This window comes from Lonchura striata, chromosome Z, assembly GCF_050655825.1.
Source record: "Lonchura striata isolate lonStrDom1 chromosome Z, ASM5065582v1, whole genome shotgun sequence".
NCBI lineage: Eukaryota > Metazoa > Chordata > Aves > Passeriformes > Estrildidae > Lonchura > Lonchura striata.
The window spans coordinates 16,657,167-16,674,113 of record NC_140740.1 but is presented as its reverse complement, the minus strand read 5'-3'; the positions used below and the strand labels follow the sequence as shown (position 1 = coordinate 16,674,113).

Below are 16,947 nucleotides of genomic sequence, written 5' to 3'. Positions count from 1 at the left end.
AATAGTAACAATAATTCTATTATAATATGTATAATATAATATAATATAATATAATATAATATAATATAATATAATATAATAATAAACTATTATCTTGTATCTTGGAACAGAAGTTCACAATCTTTTCAGTAGCACACAGAAAAAGCACATGAAGACCCTGTAGTCTAGTCATCCTCTACATCTCTTTTGGTCCCTACAACGGAGGCGAGATACTAAAATGTCAGCACTACAGAAGAAAGTAGCAGGGAGAAAGTACTGGCAGACTTTTACTGTCCTTTTTAGGTGAAAGCCTAAAATTATATGCCATAAAGTAGTCCAAGGTAATTTAGAGAAGAATTGGTGGGAAAGATGGTCACTCTGTCTCCTGTTGGACTGCACTCCATATATGTCTAAGAGCAATGTATCTCCAAGAAAGCATTTCAGAAATGCTACACCTCAAGCCTCTTCAGAGGGCAGGTGCCCTTCATCAGGACACCTCCTTCAAAGGAGTTTCTGGAACCCTGCTCAGATTCCCAAACCACTTATTTCCTGCTTGCCTCATCTGCCAAGTTCTGAGTACCCACGTTCTTGAGGACTTCACAATGTGCAACCAGAAACAACACCTCTAAGACAATGGAAGCAGTATGCTTCTGCTTTACAATGAATATGTTAATCAGACAAGACTTCTTTAAAAGTGTGTCCCTCAAACCAGTCAACCATTTGCTCAGAAGGCAGCTTGTTTGTGATCCTGCTAAGCAAACAACAGGAGGTCCAAAATCACCATGCACATATTCTTTTGGACCTTGTGATAAAATCACAGGGTTACCCCTGGGAGTGTCCTCCTTCAGTGGGTCCCTGACATTCCAAATATCTCAGGTTACAAAGGGTCTCCATGGCAGTTTTTCGTGAATCTCATGGTATTTTTTAAGGTACTAACCTCTTAAAGGATAAGATTCTGTGCAAAATGGCATGTAGAACTAGCTCATCGTCATTGGATTAAGAAAAATGTGCAGTTATTTCCTTATTCTTTCTGTTCTGTGAAGCTCTGCTCTTCAGAGCAGTGAAAGAACAATGTTTTCAGACAACTGGCAAATAAATTTATAATCAGCAATTTAAATTGGACGTTCTCTTCCCTTTCGTGGCAGCGTTCCTGCATTTTTACTTTCCATCTCACATGACGCCTGTATCTTCTAGGCAAATTCAGGTCAAATAAAAAGAAAGAAACCCCCAATAAAACCATATATATTTTTAAACTATTTTTAGTTCTTTAAGACTCGACGTGCCGCAGTGTGCCGGCGCAGAGGCAGCCCGTCCCTGGGACACCCAGCGGCCAGCAGCGCCCCGCCAGCGCAGCGCCTTCCGACCCGCGGTTCCCGCGCCCGGCGACGCGCGCCGGGAGAACGGCGGCACCGGGACCGGCCCGCCCCGCCCAGAGCGGCAACGGACGGAGCGCGGAGGGCAGCACGCATGTCCCGGAGGGCGGGCAGAGCCAGGCGCCGCGTCCGCCGGGCGGGCTGGGCTCCTCCCTCTCCCTCTCCCTCCTCCTCCTCCTCCTCCTCCTGCTCCTCCTCCTCACCGTCTTCTTCCCCCTCCCCGCCCGCCCGCCTCCGGCGCTTTCCCGCCGCCTGCCTTCCACGCACGGCGGGTCCCGCCTCGCGCCGCTGCCGACACGGCCGCCGCTGCCGCTGCGGGAACAAAGGAGCGAAGCGGCGGCGGCGCGGCCGCCAGCCCGGCAATCCCCGCTCTCTCCGCAGCCGCACGGAGCTATCCGCGGCGTATTCTCCGGCGCCCGCCGCGGGGTTTGTGGCCCCCGCCGGGAACAGGTGGGTGAGGGGCGGCAGGCTGGGCTCGGCTCCGCGGAGCCCTCAGCGCGGCGGGGTGTGCCCCGGCGTCCTCTTGGGCGGCCTCGTTGCGTTCGGCCTTCGGCGGGGCCGGTGCGGGGCAGCGCAGGCGGCGAGACAATGAGGCTCCTGTGTCTGAGGGCGGCGTGCGGCCTGCCGGCGGCGGGGCCGACCGTGACTCAGGCGGTTGCGAGAAGCGGCCCGGCCGGACACCCTCGTCCGCTGCCGCCGCTCCGCAGCCCGGCAGGCTCGCGGGTGTTTCGCGTCCGGCTGCCGGAGGAGGCGGAGGCGGTGGGAGACGCGGTTAAGACGCGCGGCACTGCGGGCGCTTGGCAGGGCCCCGCGCTTTGTCCGAGCGTGCCGCTGGATGCGCCCGCCTGGGGAGCGCCTGTGCCGGGTCGGCTCCCCCGTTCCGCCTCGGCGCGAGTGAGCGGTGAGGGACCCGTGCAGCCTTTGTGCATCCTTCTTTTGTTCCTGTGTTTCTGGTGTTTGCCGTGATCCCCCTTGGGAAGGAGGACGTGGAGGCCGTGCTGTGGTTCGGTCAGTGCGCCCGTTGCTAACGCAGAGCCCGTGTTTTCGGGCTGGTTTCTGCGCGCGTTGGCGCCTCGTTTTTGTCGTTGCGCCGCCGGGGTGAGATCGCCGGGCGGGATGGCGCCAGCCCGGCCATGGCCGCGGGGACGCAAGGGCGACTGAGGTGCGGGGCCGAGCCCTTCCCTGCCTCCGAGCTGGGCTGGTGACGGCGGGAGGGCTGGTGGAAGGAAACCTTCTTCAATCACCTTTTTCCCTCCCCTAGAAGAGGAGCGGCTGGGTGTAACCCTACCGGCCCCGCGTTGCGGGGCGCACCGCTGGAGCGAAGGCTGCCCTGGGGCGCCGATCGCGGCAGGCGGACGCCGCATTTTCGAGGTGCAGATCGGCACCCGCTCTTCCCGCTCCCCCCTGGAAGGGAAGGGCAGTCGGATTTCGCCGGCGCCTCCTCACGTCGGAGCCGGCGGCCTGCGGGAGATATAAATAGGCGCTGACTTCAGCAGGCGGCCCGGGCCCGTCGCGGCGCCGCCTGACAGGCGGAAGTGCAGGCGCTCGTCCGCCCATGTGACCGACCGCAGCGGCATTTTTTAGATTTCCTCTATTAGGTTTCCTCTAGGTGGGTCAGGCTTTTTTCTAGCTCCCTTGACTGTTTGGCTTGTTTTATTTTGTTTTAGCTGTTTGTTTTGTTTGGCTGTAAAACAGTATCAGAATAAGTGTGAAGTCTTGTTGTAGCCATAAAGTACACTGTTTATACCTGGAAGGTGTTATACAGCTATAAATAGTACAGCTATTTATACCTGGAAAATTAGATCCTATGACTACCAGCAGATAGGATGAACTTTACTTGTTTACTTTCTCCTGGTTTTGGTTACTGTCATCCCAGAAGTTTAGTTTAGCTAAAGGCACCTGTCAGTTGCAGTTGTACTAGGGAAACATAAGTTTACTGCTCGGTCTGTGAGCTCTCTTAATTAGAAGCATTTTTCTTTATACTGTAATCAATTCACTTTTGACATTTTTGACTTCTAGCAAGTCTCAGCTGTCAAATACCTCTTGCTGTGACAGCTTCTGAATAGAAAAACAGCAATGCAACATTTATACTAAAATGTCTTCAGATGCCATATGCCCAGCTTCTGCTAAATTTAAATTTTAGTGCAATATTATTATATGTCCTCAGTTTGTAGCAGATGCATGATTACTGTGTTCCAGTTTTATTGCTCTTGGGAGTCAAGGATTTGGCTGCTATGCAGTTTTCTACTAACCTTGCTTTTCAGAGGTTAACGGGCAGTGAAGGTGAAGACATTATTTCTAACATGCTTAGCAGTGACTGGCTCTGGGGGACTTAGAAGTCTTGACACAACCTAATTAGAGAAGGGCTTTTTTTCCTTTTGTAAATGTGTAAGCTGTGTAATAGAACATACACAATAGTTTGGAGTTGTTATCTCCCTTGGAAGAGTGTTGTGAGAGTAATTGTGGAATTAGCCTCAGCATTGAAAAAGCAGGGTTTTTCTGCTGGAGTCTCCTGGCTCTGTTGGAGTCCAGAAAAATAAATTATGTTATTTATGTTATGTTATTAAGAACTGTTTTGTGGGTATGAACTTAGTCTTACTTATTCTGCACATCCCAATTAGTGCTCAGAAGCTAGTACTTAAGGAGGTTTTTTTGGCTGTCAAATTGAATTAACCTGCATATGCAGTTCAGTGCTCAGCAAGTAGATGATTTCTCAGTATTAGTATGATGACACTTTGTCTTGTCTTAGAGGTTCATAATGATGTTACTTAGCAATAAATTGGAGTCTTGAATGGTATATTAATGTTCATATAACCCTCTTTAAGAATGGTGACATCACGTGGTGTGGCATGTGAGCAGACATAATTATTTTAATTCTTTATACCTTTAACCCTGTAATTTATTTTGGTGATATGCCAGGTCCTAATGCAGTTTTTGATTTTATTTACAGCATCGAGATGACTCAGGAGACAAACCAGACCCCAGGGCCTATGCTGTGTAGCACAGGATGTGGATTTTATGGAAATCCTAGGACAAATGGGATGTGCTCAGTTTGCTACAAAGAACATCTTCAGCGACAGCAGAATAGCGGTAGAATCAGCCCAATGGGTAAGGGTGTGGGAGATTCTTGGATGTTTCTATATTTCTTTAGAAATAAAATATGCAGGGGATTACAAAGAATATTAGAACATTTTGTTGGAGAACTTCTGAAAGCTGAACTGAAAGAATGAATATTCAAAGAAAATACTACTTAAAGCACAGTAAAGATAAAAATAATTTCTGTGTAATGTGTTCTGGTTTTCTTGGCATTCAATCATACCTTGCTTTCCTACTTAACTACTTCTGTTAGCATTTTCTTATGCAATCTGCATTTTGGTTATTAAGTAAATGTGTCTTTAAGTAAAAAGTAATAACCAGTAGCATTGAAAGTTATGTGCAGGAAGTTCATAGCTGTGTAGGAGACTATTTGGATTCATGTGTTTTCTTCAATTTGTTCATAACTTGTCAATTTCTTGTTACATAGGAACAACCAGTGGTTCAAACAGTCCTACCTCAGACTCTGCATCTGTACAGAGAGCAGACACTAGCTTAAACAACTGTGAAGGTGCTGCTGGCAGCACATCTGATAAAACAAGGTAAAATTAAGGTTGTACTGTGATGGTGGAATGAGCTGTGAGTGTGCTGGGAGGTCTGCAGCAACCTGACAGGGCCCTATGAATCCTTGTAAATTGAAAAATCATTCAGATATTTGGTATTGTAGTCCTGCAGTAAAAGGAGTGGTTTTGTTAATCTAAAGAACTAATTTATTACAGGCTTGCCTGTTCTCTTCTAAAGAAACGAAAACATAATAAAGAAGTGTATACTGAAGATAGTAGGAGCATAGATCAGGAAAATATATCAATAGTGGCTGAACCAGTAGTTCATTAATGGGTCTGAACAGTTCAAGCTTTTTTTATTAATGTAAATATGTTTCACTGTGCTTAAACAGAAACGTGCCTGTTGCCTCTTTGCCTGTAACACAGCAAATGACAGAAATGAGCATTTCAAGAGAGGAAGAATTAACACCGAAAACAGTGACTGAGCCAGGTATGTTCTGAGTGACACTGGACACATCCAGTGTCTTAACATGAGTGCAGGGTTTGTTTACTTTGAGTAGCTATCTCCTGTTATGGTGGTGGTCTTAAGAAATGTGTTTAGGTTGCTTTTGAGTACTGTCTCCTCAGAATCAAGAGAAATTATTAGTTCCAGAACAGCTTTAAAATTTATGTTAATTATTAGTAAAAGAATTTACACTTATGAAAGTGTTTTTAGATCCCCAACATTTGTTTTTGAAAGTGAGCACTCTAAAATCATGGCAAGATGTGAACTGTTGGGATTCTTTGGTATGTTATCTAGCAGAACAGTTCCAGCTGACTCATGGCAGTCAAAATGGCTTTGTTGTATTTGGAGAAGGATGCTTAATAAATTCGGTTCTACAGAGAAGTGAAGCTGTGGGCAAAGGGAGAATATGTGGTTTAGAAACTTTTAACAGAAGTTGCTTAGGGTTCTTGAACTAATGGAGTAATCTGTAGATATAATCAGTGCATTGTTTCAGGGATGTAGGGTAGTTGCAGCTTTAATTGCTGTGTGTGAATTGTCTGTTTTATTCTCGTCCTGGTTAGTTGTAGCTGGAGTAGTAGAACTTCAGTGTCTAAAGTATTTCTTGGAGGAGGCAGACAGGGAAGGCAGCTTGCTTAACCTAACTAGTGAACAACTGAATTTGTTCCAGTTTGTTCAAATGGATATCTTAATGCACTTGTTTTGTTCTTTAACAAATCCAGACTTTATTTAATTTACCAGCTCTGAAACGGTTTTAAAAATAAAAGCTGATGTGTAGTAGGAAAGCTGTTTACTCAAGCTGAAGGTAGAATCTGTTTCTTCAGTTTTGAAGTCACTGAGATGAAGATGACATCAGATGCTACTAAGCACTGTATCAAAGTAGGTTTTATCTAGTTATATCTTTGCCAAGAGAGATTAATTTGCTCAGTATTTGTACAGAGGTATTAAATCAATTTTCATAAGTTGTGCTAAGTCAAGGTTCTGTGACACAAAGTACAGTTATACAATATATTTTGTTTTTTCATTATGTATGGACTATGAAGGAATTTTTGTAATTATTAAATTTATGTAGCTGATACCATATGAAGAGGCTTCATGATGTGACTGAAAAGTAATTTAAATTTTGCACCAGTATTCATTAACCCATTGTGCTGTGTTATGAAATCCCACTGCAAGGTGTCAAGAAGGAAGTAGGAATACATAAAATGGTAGTAATGCAGAAATAATAGGTGATGTTACTTTTCTTATTTATCATTTTGCCAGCTGCAAAGAAAGTCTTTAGTTATGGTAGATACATAACCTGTTTTTCACAAGTACTGTTGGTCAGCTGTATGATAGGTCACACAGCTCACTATTGATTAGAACGGGGAGGAAAAATCCAAAGCAGCTCAAAGGTACTTAGGAGTTGTAGTGAATGATATCACAGGTTAAAACCAGTAAAAGCTGTCACAAGCTTGTGTAGAGATAATTGAAAATACTACCAGAGAACTTAAATGCCTCTGCAAAAAAACTTGAAAACTGGAAAGTACTACCTCTTGAGAGAGCATACCTGTAAATTCATGAGGCAGCCCCTCAGCTGCTGTGGTGCCCAAGTTCCCTTTTAAGTATTATTGTTTGGCACAGATCATAGACAGCATAAGATAATGTCCTTATGTTCTATTCTTAGGGCTTGTTTGACATCTTAATTTAACAGTGTTGGCTGGTTTTAGTGATGCATTACTCTGTCTTGCAGGCAAGAGAAACTGGCCTAGACTTTTTATTTAAAATTCCTGATGTGTCTGGACTAGGCAGATTTTTTATATTCCTTTTTTCCAGTAGCTTCCTTTATGTGTTGGTCTCTCAAAGACAAACTGGAAAATGGTAAATAATTTGCATCACCTAATAGTAACAAAAGCTAATACTTTCTTTGAGATATGATTCTCTAAAATAATGCAGTGATAGAGTTGTTAATGAAGTACTGTGTAGCTGTAAGCACAGTCTGATGCTAGGGACAATTTCATAATCAGAATGTGTTAGATCAAGAACTGTATCTTCAACAGTATGAAGTCACATTCTCTTCTGCTAAAGAGATTCTTCTGCAAAAGAAATTTTGTATACTTCCCTTACGAATCAGAAGGTTTAAAAGAAGGATTACATCTGGTAAACTAATTTTTTTGCAGTCTTCTAGCATAAAATTATATATTTTTTGCTTTTGGAATTGAAACAACTGACTAGAAAGTGGAGAAGCTGAAAAAAAATAAACTATGAAGTTTGACAAGCTGTTTTTCTTGATTTTGGGTTTTTTCTTTGCTCAGGTTGAGGTTGCAACCTAGACTCAACTTCAGAGCAAATCTGGTGCTAAGACAATTAATTGTACCTTAACATCTGAAGAAAGGCATGGTGAATGTAAATCCGTTGTAATTCACATGCTTGTTTTCTTGTAACTTGTTGAAGTGCTCTGAGTCTTGGCTGGATTCTGGGCACCCGTCAAAGCCTCTCTCTCACTCCCCTCCACAGCTGGACAGGAGAGAGAAAATAAAAGGAGGGGCTAATGGGTTGAGATAAGGATGGGGAGAGATCACTCTCCAAATACCTGTCACAGGAAAAACAGACTTGACTTAGAGTTTATCATTAACAAGATCAGATGAGGATAATAAGTAAAAACAGACATTAAAACCACTTTCCCCCCACCTCCTCTTTACACACCTCCCACATCCTCTGTGCCTCCTACCCCAGTGGTGCCAGGAGCCAGGGTTATGGTCAATTCATCACTCAAGGCTCATTGGAATCATTGTCTTGCTGTGCTGTGGGGTCCCTCCCACTGAAGAGAGCTCTCTATGAATTTCTCCAGCATGAGTTTGTGTCACAAGCAGCAGGTCCCTGACAACTGCTGCAATATGGGTTCATCCCATGGGCAATGGCACCCCTCAAAATGCTGTAGGGTGGATCACTTTTCTATGGAGTTCAGTTTTTCAAGGACAGACTGCTCCAGCATAGGAGCAGAGCCCCTCTCTTCACATGAGGTCACAGCCTCCCTTCAGGCATCCCTGTGCTCTACTGGGCTCATCCCTGGGCTGCAGGTGGATCTCTGCATCCTTGTGAACCTCCAAGGCTGCAGGGGCACTGCTGCTTCACCATGGTCTGCACCACAGGCTGAGGGGAATCTCAGCTCCAAGGCCTGGAGCACCTCCTGCCCCTCCTTCACTGACTTAGGTGTCTGCAGAGTTGTTCTTCTCACATGTTCTCACTCCACTCATCTCTGGCTGAGATTACAACTGTGCAACAACTTCCATTTTTCTGTCTTCTTAAACATGTTACCACAGAGGTGATACCACCATTTCTGATTGGCCACAAAGCAGCACATCCCACTTTGGAGCTACCAGGGATTTGCTCTGCCAAACATGGAAGAACCAAGCTTTTACCATTTCTGATAGAAGCTGCCTCTGTAGCCTCCCACTGTCAAAACCAGGCCATGCAAAACGAATACACCACAAAAAATAAATGGTTTTGAAAACAAGTTTATGTAAACAATCATATTGTTTTAATGCACAACGTATTTCTAGCATTTTCTTAGACTTTCGTAGGTGATTGCTAAATGATCAGCCTCTAGTCAGGTGTGTCCGTGTTTCCAGACACAGTATCAACACTTGCTCAAGGGTGTAGTTGTGGTTGGTTTTTTTTGTTGCTATTTAGAGGTTTTTTGGTTGGGTTGGGTTTTTTAATGCAATGCTCTGATTTAGGGAGTAGTGTTACATGCAAGTAGTATTGCATATAAAAAAGTAAACCAAAATCAAATTGATGATGGTATTGTGTAAGTTACATATTTTAAAAATACCCAAATACTGTTAACTTCTATCCGTGCTGTAACTTATCCTCTCATTCAGCAGCAGCAGTGTTAGAAGACAGCAGGAGATGGTAGTTGGCATGTGTCTTCACTTCCTATCAAGCTGTTAGGGTTAAAGCTCTTTTACAGCTGTTCAGCATTCAGGTTGAGAGATCCTGTAATGGCTTACCCTTGCTATGTTGTAGGTAGAGCCAGTGTGTTGCAGGTAATATTGTGAGTAAGATGTAAGTCAGGTAGCTTATGAGATCTTGATAAGATCAAGATGCAAGTACATGATGTTCCTTAAATCTGATTGTAATGAGTGCCTTGTTTGTTCTGGTTTGTTTTCACACGTGGCTGTAGCAGTTTCACCATGTTGCTTGCTGTAAACAGTTCTGTTGTATTAGTAACTGTATTGTATTTAGAGTAATTAGATTATCTTCATGTTTCCCATGTCTGCTATAGCTTTGGTAAACACTCCTGATAAAAAATTTCAGAAATTAAATCTCTTGTAAGTGCTGAAGCTGTCCACTGCATAGAAAAGCACTGAGGACCTAACTGTTGATGCTGTGCGTTATTATTCTAATAGTGATACACCACACACATCAAATCTTTATGATAACCAAATTAAACTGTGTTTCTGTGTGATACTGAAACTAAAACACATTCTGTTGTTGTATGATTGGGACACATTAAATTAAGGTATTAAATACACAAGTAGACAGTAGCGTTGGGCATGCAGAAAGTGAGTGGCTTTATATTCCCACTCTTCAACATGAAAGTAAGCAAGATGGAGGTTTGTTCTGCAGCTATTCATCACAGGCACCTAGGTTGGCATAGAAGTTGTAGTTCCTCAGCAAAAGTTTGATAGGCATAATAGGTACCCCCATCCTTCAAGACTGAAATTTTATGTACAAGCACTTGGGTGCCAGCTGGAGTTTATCTAAGGCACCTAAGTGCTATGCAGCCATTCACTCAGTTCTTGCTCCCCAGTGGCAAGGACAGTTGTGGATAAAACTAAACCCCATGGGTTAAGATAAAAACAGTTTAACAATTAAAATGAAGTAAGATAAGCAGTGTTGATGGTAATGACAATATAATTGTAATGAAAAGAGGAGAAAAAGGAATAAAATGAAACTTCACAAGTGATGCATACTACATTTGGTCACCACCTGCTGACTGATGCCCAGCTCAGTTCCGCAGTGATTGGCAGCTCCCAGTCAATACCCCCATTTATATATTGGGAAGGGTGTTCTGTTGTGTGGAACATTCCTTTGGCTAGTTCATTCAGGTCAGCTGTCCCAGCAATGCTCCCTCCTGGCTTTTTGTGCACTTGTTTGTTTGCAGAGCACGTGAAACTGAGAAGTCTTTGTTTTAAAGTAAAAGCACTATTTAGTAACATTTAAAACACTAGTTTTATTAATATTATCAGTATTGTTCTCATACTGAATCCAAAACACAGCACTGTACCAGATACTGAGAGTAAAATAACTATCCCAACTGAAACCAGGACAATTGTGCTTGTATGCTGCATAAGAATTGTATTGTTTCTAGTACTTCTACTACTACTACTACTATTGTTTCAGCTCCAGAAGTGCAGAAATGCATCTAATATCTTTTGGATAACTTCTTACTAGACCTTTTCTCTTGTTTTGTTTTTTTGTTTTTTCTGTTTCTTTAATGGTGGGAGTTGGCAGTTAGCTTCATCAAGTCACAGTCCTTTAAACAATCTTTTTCCCTGCACTTTCAAGAATTTGTGCCACCCTTGAAGTTTAAGGTGTTTAGATTTTATTCTGGTGAATTTTCTTTAGTCAGAGAAGCTTCTAAAAATCTTATTCTGTTAACTTTTGTATCCCTTTCTGGTCACTTTAGATATGGGGAATGTTAGAAAATAGTACTGATTTATTTTCAACATCTTTTCTTCAACCAAAGTATTGGATTAATTCCTTTCCAGGGTAAATCTCTGTAATAGTGATACATGCTTTTTTTTGAGGTAGCCACACTGTTTTATGTAAGAAAGCTACTGACAGCTTTCTTATATAAAACAGTGTAAAACAGGTTTGAACATTCTTTTCTTAGAGTGGTTTTTAATTTTGAATGCCACTCCAGTGAGTCTAAGAAGAACTTCATTCTTCAGTTTGTAGAACTTCCTTGCATGCAGATTGACTACCTGTTGTACTTTATCCTGTGGCTGACTAGTTCCATCAGTGGCCTTGCTGCTCCTCTTCTAAAGATGCATCTTTAAGCTACATTTGAAGGAAATTTTCCAAAATTTGTGATGAAATACCTGTATTTGTGTAGACTTTCTCAGACACCCACCTCCAGTATAGTCTTTATCATTAATTTGCTAGTATAATAGTCATTGTTGGCCATGATGGTAATGCATATTTATAGTGCCTACAGGCACTATATATTTAAAAACAAAATAGTGTTAATAAAAGCCTACCCAGTTCTGAAAATCAGTTGTCCCTAAAGATTTTGGCATTGTACTAGGAGAATTGATCTGGTAAAGTTCAAGTGAAATAAGTTTTTGCAGGTCTTGAGCCAGAGACAGGAAGGGACATGACCAAGGTGATAGAGAGGGCTGCACAGAACCATAGTACCATTTGGGTTGGAAACAGCTCTATAAATCATCTAGTTCCAAGCCCACTGTTCCTGTGCATCACTACTCTTGGAATAAAGAATTTCTGCCTAACATCTAATACAATTCTCTCTTGTAATTGAAAAGTGTTTCCCCTGGTTCTATCACTATCACTGGTCCCATCACCTTTTTTATAAGCCCTCTAAGCTTGGAAAGGTTTCAGTAAGGTATTCCTAGAGCCTTGCCATCTCCATGCTGAACAACCCCATCTCTCTCAGTTTGACTTCATAGGAGAGACACTTCAGCCCCCTGATCATCTTTGTGGCCCTCCTCTGGTGTTAACCCAGCAGATTCCCATCTTTCCTGTGCTGAGGATCCCAGAGCTGGATTCAGCACTCCAAGTGGGGTGTACAGTAACAGAATAGATGGACAGGTCTTGAGCCCATTTCTCAAGTTTGTCCAGATCTCCCTGTCTGGCATTCCCTCCTTCACGCTGAGTGTGCATTTAATCCCACTCTCTGTGGAATTAAGATATTCAAGAGCAGGGGTCCCAAGACAAAGCCCTGAAGGGATGCCACTCATCACCAGTCTCCATCTGGAAATAGAGCCATTGACCACACCTCTCTGGCTGTGTCCATCCAGTTAATTCCTTATCCACTACATAGTCCATCCTTCAAATCTGTATTTTTTCAGTTTGGCGATGAGGGTGAAAAAGTGCATGCATGCCAATAAGAGCTGTTACAGTGGTGAGAAGTTTTAGTGGTGAGGAGTTTGCTTCATCTGAACACTGTTACTGAGGAAGCAGGGTTGACAGGTAGCAGTAGCCACTATTTTGCAGCTTTTGGCACTTTTTCAGCTACATGTTCTGTGGTGATACATAAATAATTTAGAGCACTTTGATTAACACTATGATTTTTGGCATGAAGTTGATATCTTGAGAACTGTAATTGTACTTGCCCAGTTGGATTGTCTTTTATGTTAAAGGAAGCTTTTTGTGACAAGCAACTGTAAGAACAGTGTTTTGATTTAGATAGGCTCCTGATGTCATGGCAGAACAACTGCAGTTTTCAATATTTTTCATCTACAGGTTGATGAAAAAGGAATTTTGTTCTGAGCTTTAGCGGACAGGGTGGGCAGCTTTTTCATCTGTCCTCGCCATTACTCAGAAAGACATTTATGAACATTTAACATCATAAAAACAATCAGACTAAAGTCTGCTGGTATAAAATAATAGCAGAGTCCTTTATTCTTGGAGAGTAATAAATGGAACATTTTATGTCTCCTTTTGTCTTGCTACCTTTTAGTGACCATTTCTGCATGTTATATACTGCTTTTCCTCCGTGGAAGATGTCTTAGTTGTGGGGAAAGGATTGTGTTCAGCAGCCCTTTCAGGGAGTGTGCTGCTGCAGTTTCTTAGAATCACTTTTATCACTTTACACATTATGGGCTGCATTTGTTGCAGTTTCTCAATGCAAAGATAGAAGTATACTTGTAGTAATTGGTAATATTTTCCATAGATTAATTTGTTGTCAGAGGCTTTATTTTTGTGGTAGAGTGATCTACTAAGCTGTCTTTCCCTTGGTGCATCTCTGAGCTTTCCTTAGTTCCAGTTTTGGCTATGAAGAGGATATCAATTTTTAAAAAATAATTTTTTGGGATAAAACACTTTTTTCAATAATACAGTCATGTCTAAAATGTCTAAAGAGGCAATTAAGAAAGTATTCATTTTGATTATACCTGCTTGAACACTGAAACTAAATTAACTTCAAAAAGTACAGATATGCAATGCTAATCTGCACTTTGTTATTTTAATGAGGGCTCTTTAGAACTGTGTATTTTGTAGCTGTGTTCTGGATCTGTCACAGAATTAACAGTTTCCTAGCTGCTGTCTTGGTGAACTGCTTTACATACCTGACTTTACAGCACAAGTGGCAAAACAACCCAGTACTATAGCAAGAACACATTACTGAATTTCGGGTTTTTTTTCTGAAATATGGCTCTGTTAATTGTGTTTCCTACCGAGGTATCTGTATTCAGCAACTTTAGCTGTGACAGTATTGTTGCTGTTTTAGATTAAGTGTTACTTGACTGTATGATTTATTTAAATATAAAATGTGTACATGGATTTTCTGTCATACTTTTCAAGCCTGTATAGATACATGTAAGTGCCATATATTTTCTAGCTGGTTGAAATGTGGGGAAAAATCTGAGTGTCTCAAGTAGAGTCAGAAGGGATGGATAAAGTACCTAAAAATCCTTATTTCTGTTTCACGTGTTTAGACTAGTCAATATAGTACTGTAGGCAATAGATGTCAGGGTTTTAGTGGGTGAATTAATCCTTAATGTATGCATACTACTGGATACCTTATGAAGTCAAGAAAAGCAAATTTGACTCTTTGTTCCTTTACATGCTTTTAACAGTTGTTACTCAACCAAGTCCATCAGTTTCTCAGCCTGGTACTTCAGAGAGTGAGGAGAGAGCTGCTGAACTGCCGAAACCAAAGAAGAACAGATGTTTCATGTGCAGGAAGAAGGTTGGCCTTACAGGTATGAGAATGCTGTCAATTTTAAACAAATTTGCATGATTAGTTACCTCTTGGTAGATTAAACTTCACAGAATTTGTGTTCTGTTAAATTTATCAGCTTCTTCACAATCCACACAACTTAGTAAATCCATTTATTTTTCTTAGTCTATATGTTGTAGTAGACAAGCATATCCCCTTTGTAGTGACTGCACCCTGAATTAACACCTTAATTAAAACCTAATTCCTAGTAATGTTTCTTCCTTTCCTGTGTACAGGATTTGACTGCCGATGTGGAAACCTATTTTGTGGACTTCACCGTTATTCTGACAAGCATAACTGCCCGTATGATTACAAAGCAGAAGCTGCAGCAAAAATAAGAAAAGAGAATCCAGTTGTAGTGGCTGAAAAAATTCAGAGAATATAAATTAATGTACTTGTGAAAAGACTGACTGACTTTTTGTGGGGCTTTTTCTTCCCAATACATCCTAAAAACCATGAAAAGAGCAGGTGCATGGTCATTTTCCTTTGTTTTCAAGAGTTTTACTTCTAGTCCTGTCTGTCTAAATGATACTTCAAATGTTTGGGTGTTTGTTACAGGCAGAATTGGATAGATACAGCCCTTGAAAATGTATATGCCCTCCCCAGAATAGATGGATGATCAGAAACCTGCACAGGAATACACATGCACAGAGGACAGACTCTAGTTCACATATGCCAGACAGATGTATGCAATCTGCATGTGTGCAGCAGCTCTGCCTTTTGAGATATGCATGAGGTATTTAATGTTCGGCTAATGTTATATGCCTGTTTTGGAGAAGGATACGTCAAAACAGTTGGCAGTCTACTTCTATCATTTAAAATCTCATTCTACTTTTAGTTGCCACACTCCCTTTTTAGTTTCCAGCAGAATGTGAGCTGTGTAAAGGGGTCTACCATCACAGTAAGATGAACATCTTTGCAATATTTAAGTCACTTAACAACTGCACTGAGAAAAACGGAAAATATCAGATCAGATATGTATGAGAAGAAAATTGTTTTGTAAAAGATTACATTATCTTCAGAATCTTGGAAAAAAGTTCCCAAAGGAAATGTCCTGTTAGGAGTTTAAGAACTGGCCTGCAACAGAGTTGTCCGCTTTTCCTTGCCTAGCTAAAAATGTTGTGTAGCACAATATTGTAAGATTGGTTTTCAAAACACAGTTACAAATGTTTCTAGACATATCACAGCATCTCTATCAAGCAACATGGGTCTGAATAAGTTGCTGAAATACTAAAAGTTTATTATTCACGTACTACTTATGTTCTGTGTGTTCCAAGTTCAAAAGAATATTAGGAATTATTTTTTCTAGTTTTAAATGTAACAGCTGCACTGTTCTGCATGGAAAACCATACCTAACATGGCTGCTGTAGACTTAAATGGTAGCTGGAACCACTCTTGGAGGGCTGCTTTATCATTTTTAATTGTACTTGGGTATAGGACTGTAGTGTTCTTGGGTGTATTGCATGGGCTGCGTTATCTACGGCATTGTATAATAACAACTCTAGAAAAGGCAGTATTCTTCACTGATGCTTGTCTGGTAATATATATCACTTCTGTGTTATAATGGAAGGGGTTTTTGTGATGTATGAAACTTGTGTTTTTTATATAAACAAATAACGGTTTAGACTAGTGTTGTGGTAATGCCTGTTCTCATCTGTAAATAGTTACATACGTACACAAGGCACTACTCCTACCTGATTTTTGTTGCCAGTGTTCAGTCTTGGTTTTTACTACACTATTAAAAGTGTCAGATTTTTTGCTTTGTTCTTCTGAGTTATTAGATATGCAAACATGTACAGATAGTTCATATTTATGTATTGCACATAAGCTACCCAGCATCTATGCTATATTGTATTATGTAAATAATAAAAATAATGTACAGAAGGAAATACTTCTTTTTATGGTAGTTCATTTGTTTTAGTTCTTGCTGTAATGAGAATGTGACTTTGTAGAAGATGAAGTGCCAAGTTTAATATAGTTTGTACAGATACTGTCTTGTGCCTCTGTCCTTATTTGGATGTACCATCTTTTTTGAGACAAATTGCATGAGCTGCTGGGGTAGAGGTAACTACCTGATGACCTGACAAAAATGCCAGCAAATAACAATGTGCATTACAGGGAGGAAAAAAAAAGTATTAGCAATGAATGTCTGATTTACTTCCAGTGGATGTGTCATGATAGAGCCAGTACACTGACTACTCTGTCCACATCTTCACCGGCAGACCTTGTCAGTTACTATCAGTGTCAGCAACCAAATATAAGTGATAAATATACCTGGTTTATCCTTTCCAGTGGGAAGGAAAAGGATACAGTACACAGCACATGTTGCAGTGGAGAAAGATATCTTCAATACTGGATGATCCATTAAAATTTCTTATATCAGAAATGGATACTTTGTATTCCACCAGTCAGCTGATAGTCAACCTGCTTAGTTAATACTCCAGCCATTGTATGTACCTCCAGTAAGGGAACACAGGCATGCTCTAGGAGTTCACCATGGAACTGCTTTAAAGCACCAGAATTACAGTATTTGTACCTCTTGTATTAAAG

At 41.3% G+C, this 16,947-nt stretch overlaps 1 protein-coding gene across 2 annotated transcripts; it reads left to right on the top strand.

Moving 5' to 3' along the window:
• Window positions 1-1,588: 1,588 nt before the first annotated feature.
• ZFAND5 (zinc finger AN1-type containing 5) lies at window positions 1,589-16,388 on the top strand. 2 transcript variants are annotated; one of them, XM_021541519.4, is made up of 7 exons: window positions 1,589-1,802; window positions 2,614-2,961; window positions 4,303-4,460; window positions 4,876-4,987; window positions 5,341-5,438; window positions 14,255-14,380; window positions 14,634-16,388. In XM_021541519.4, the coding sequence occupies exons 3-7, from the start codon at window positions 4,310-4,312 to the stop codon at window positions 14,780-14,782; spliced, it is 636 nt and encodes a 211-aa protein (XP_021397194.1). In that variant the 5' UTR covers window positions 1,589-1,802; window positions 2,614-2,961; window positions 4,303-4,309; the 3' UTR covers window positions 14,783-16,388. The 2 variants fall into 2 exon arrangements, with proteins under 2 accessions (XP_021397194.1, XP_021397193.1); XM_021541518.4 differs by lacking the exon at window positions 2,614-2,961.
• Window positions 16,389-16,947: the final 559 nt, after the last annotated feature.

Coding starts and splice junctions, on each gene's coding strand:
- ZFAND5 (XM_021541518.4), top strand. CDS start 4,310: ATGACTCAGGAGACAAACCAGACCCCAGGGCCTATGCTGTGTAGCACA. Junction 4,461..4,875: donor CGGTAGAATCAGCCCAATGG/GTAAGGGTGTGG, acceptor CTTGTTACATAG/GAACAACCAGTGGTTCAAAC. Junction 14,381..14,633: donor GAAGAAGGTTGGCCTTACAG/GTATGAGAATGC, acceptor TCCTGTGTACAG/GATTTGACTGCCGATGTGGA.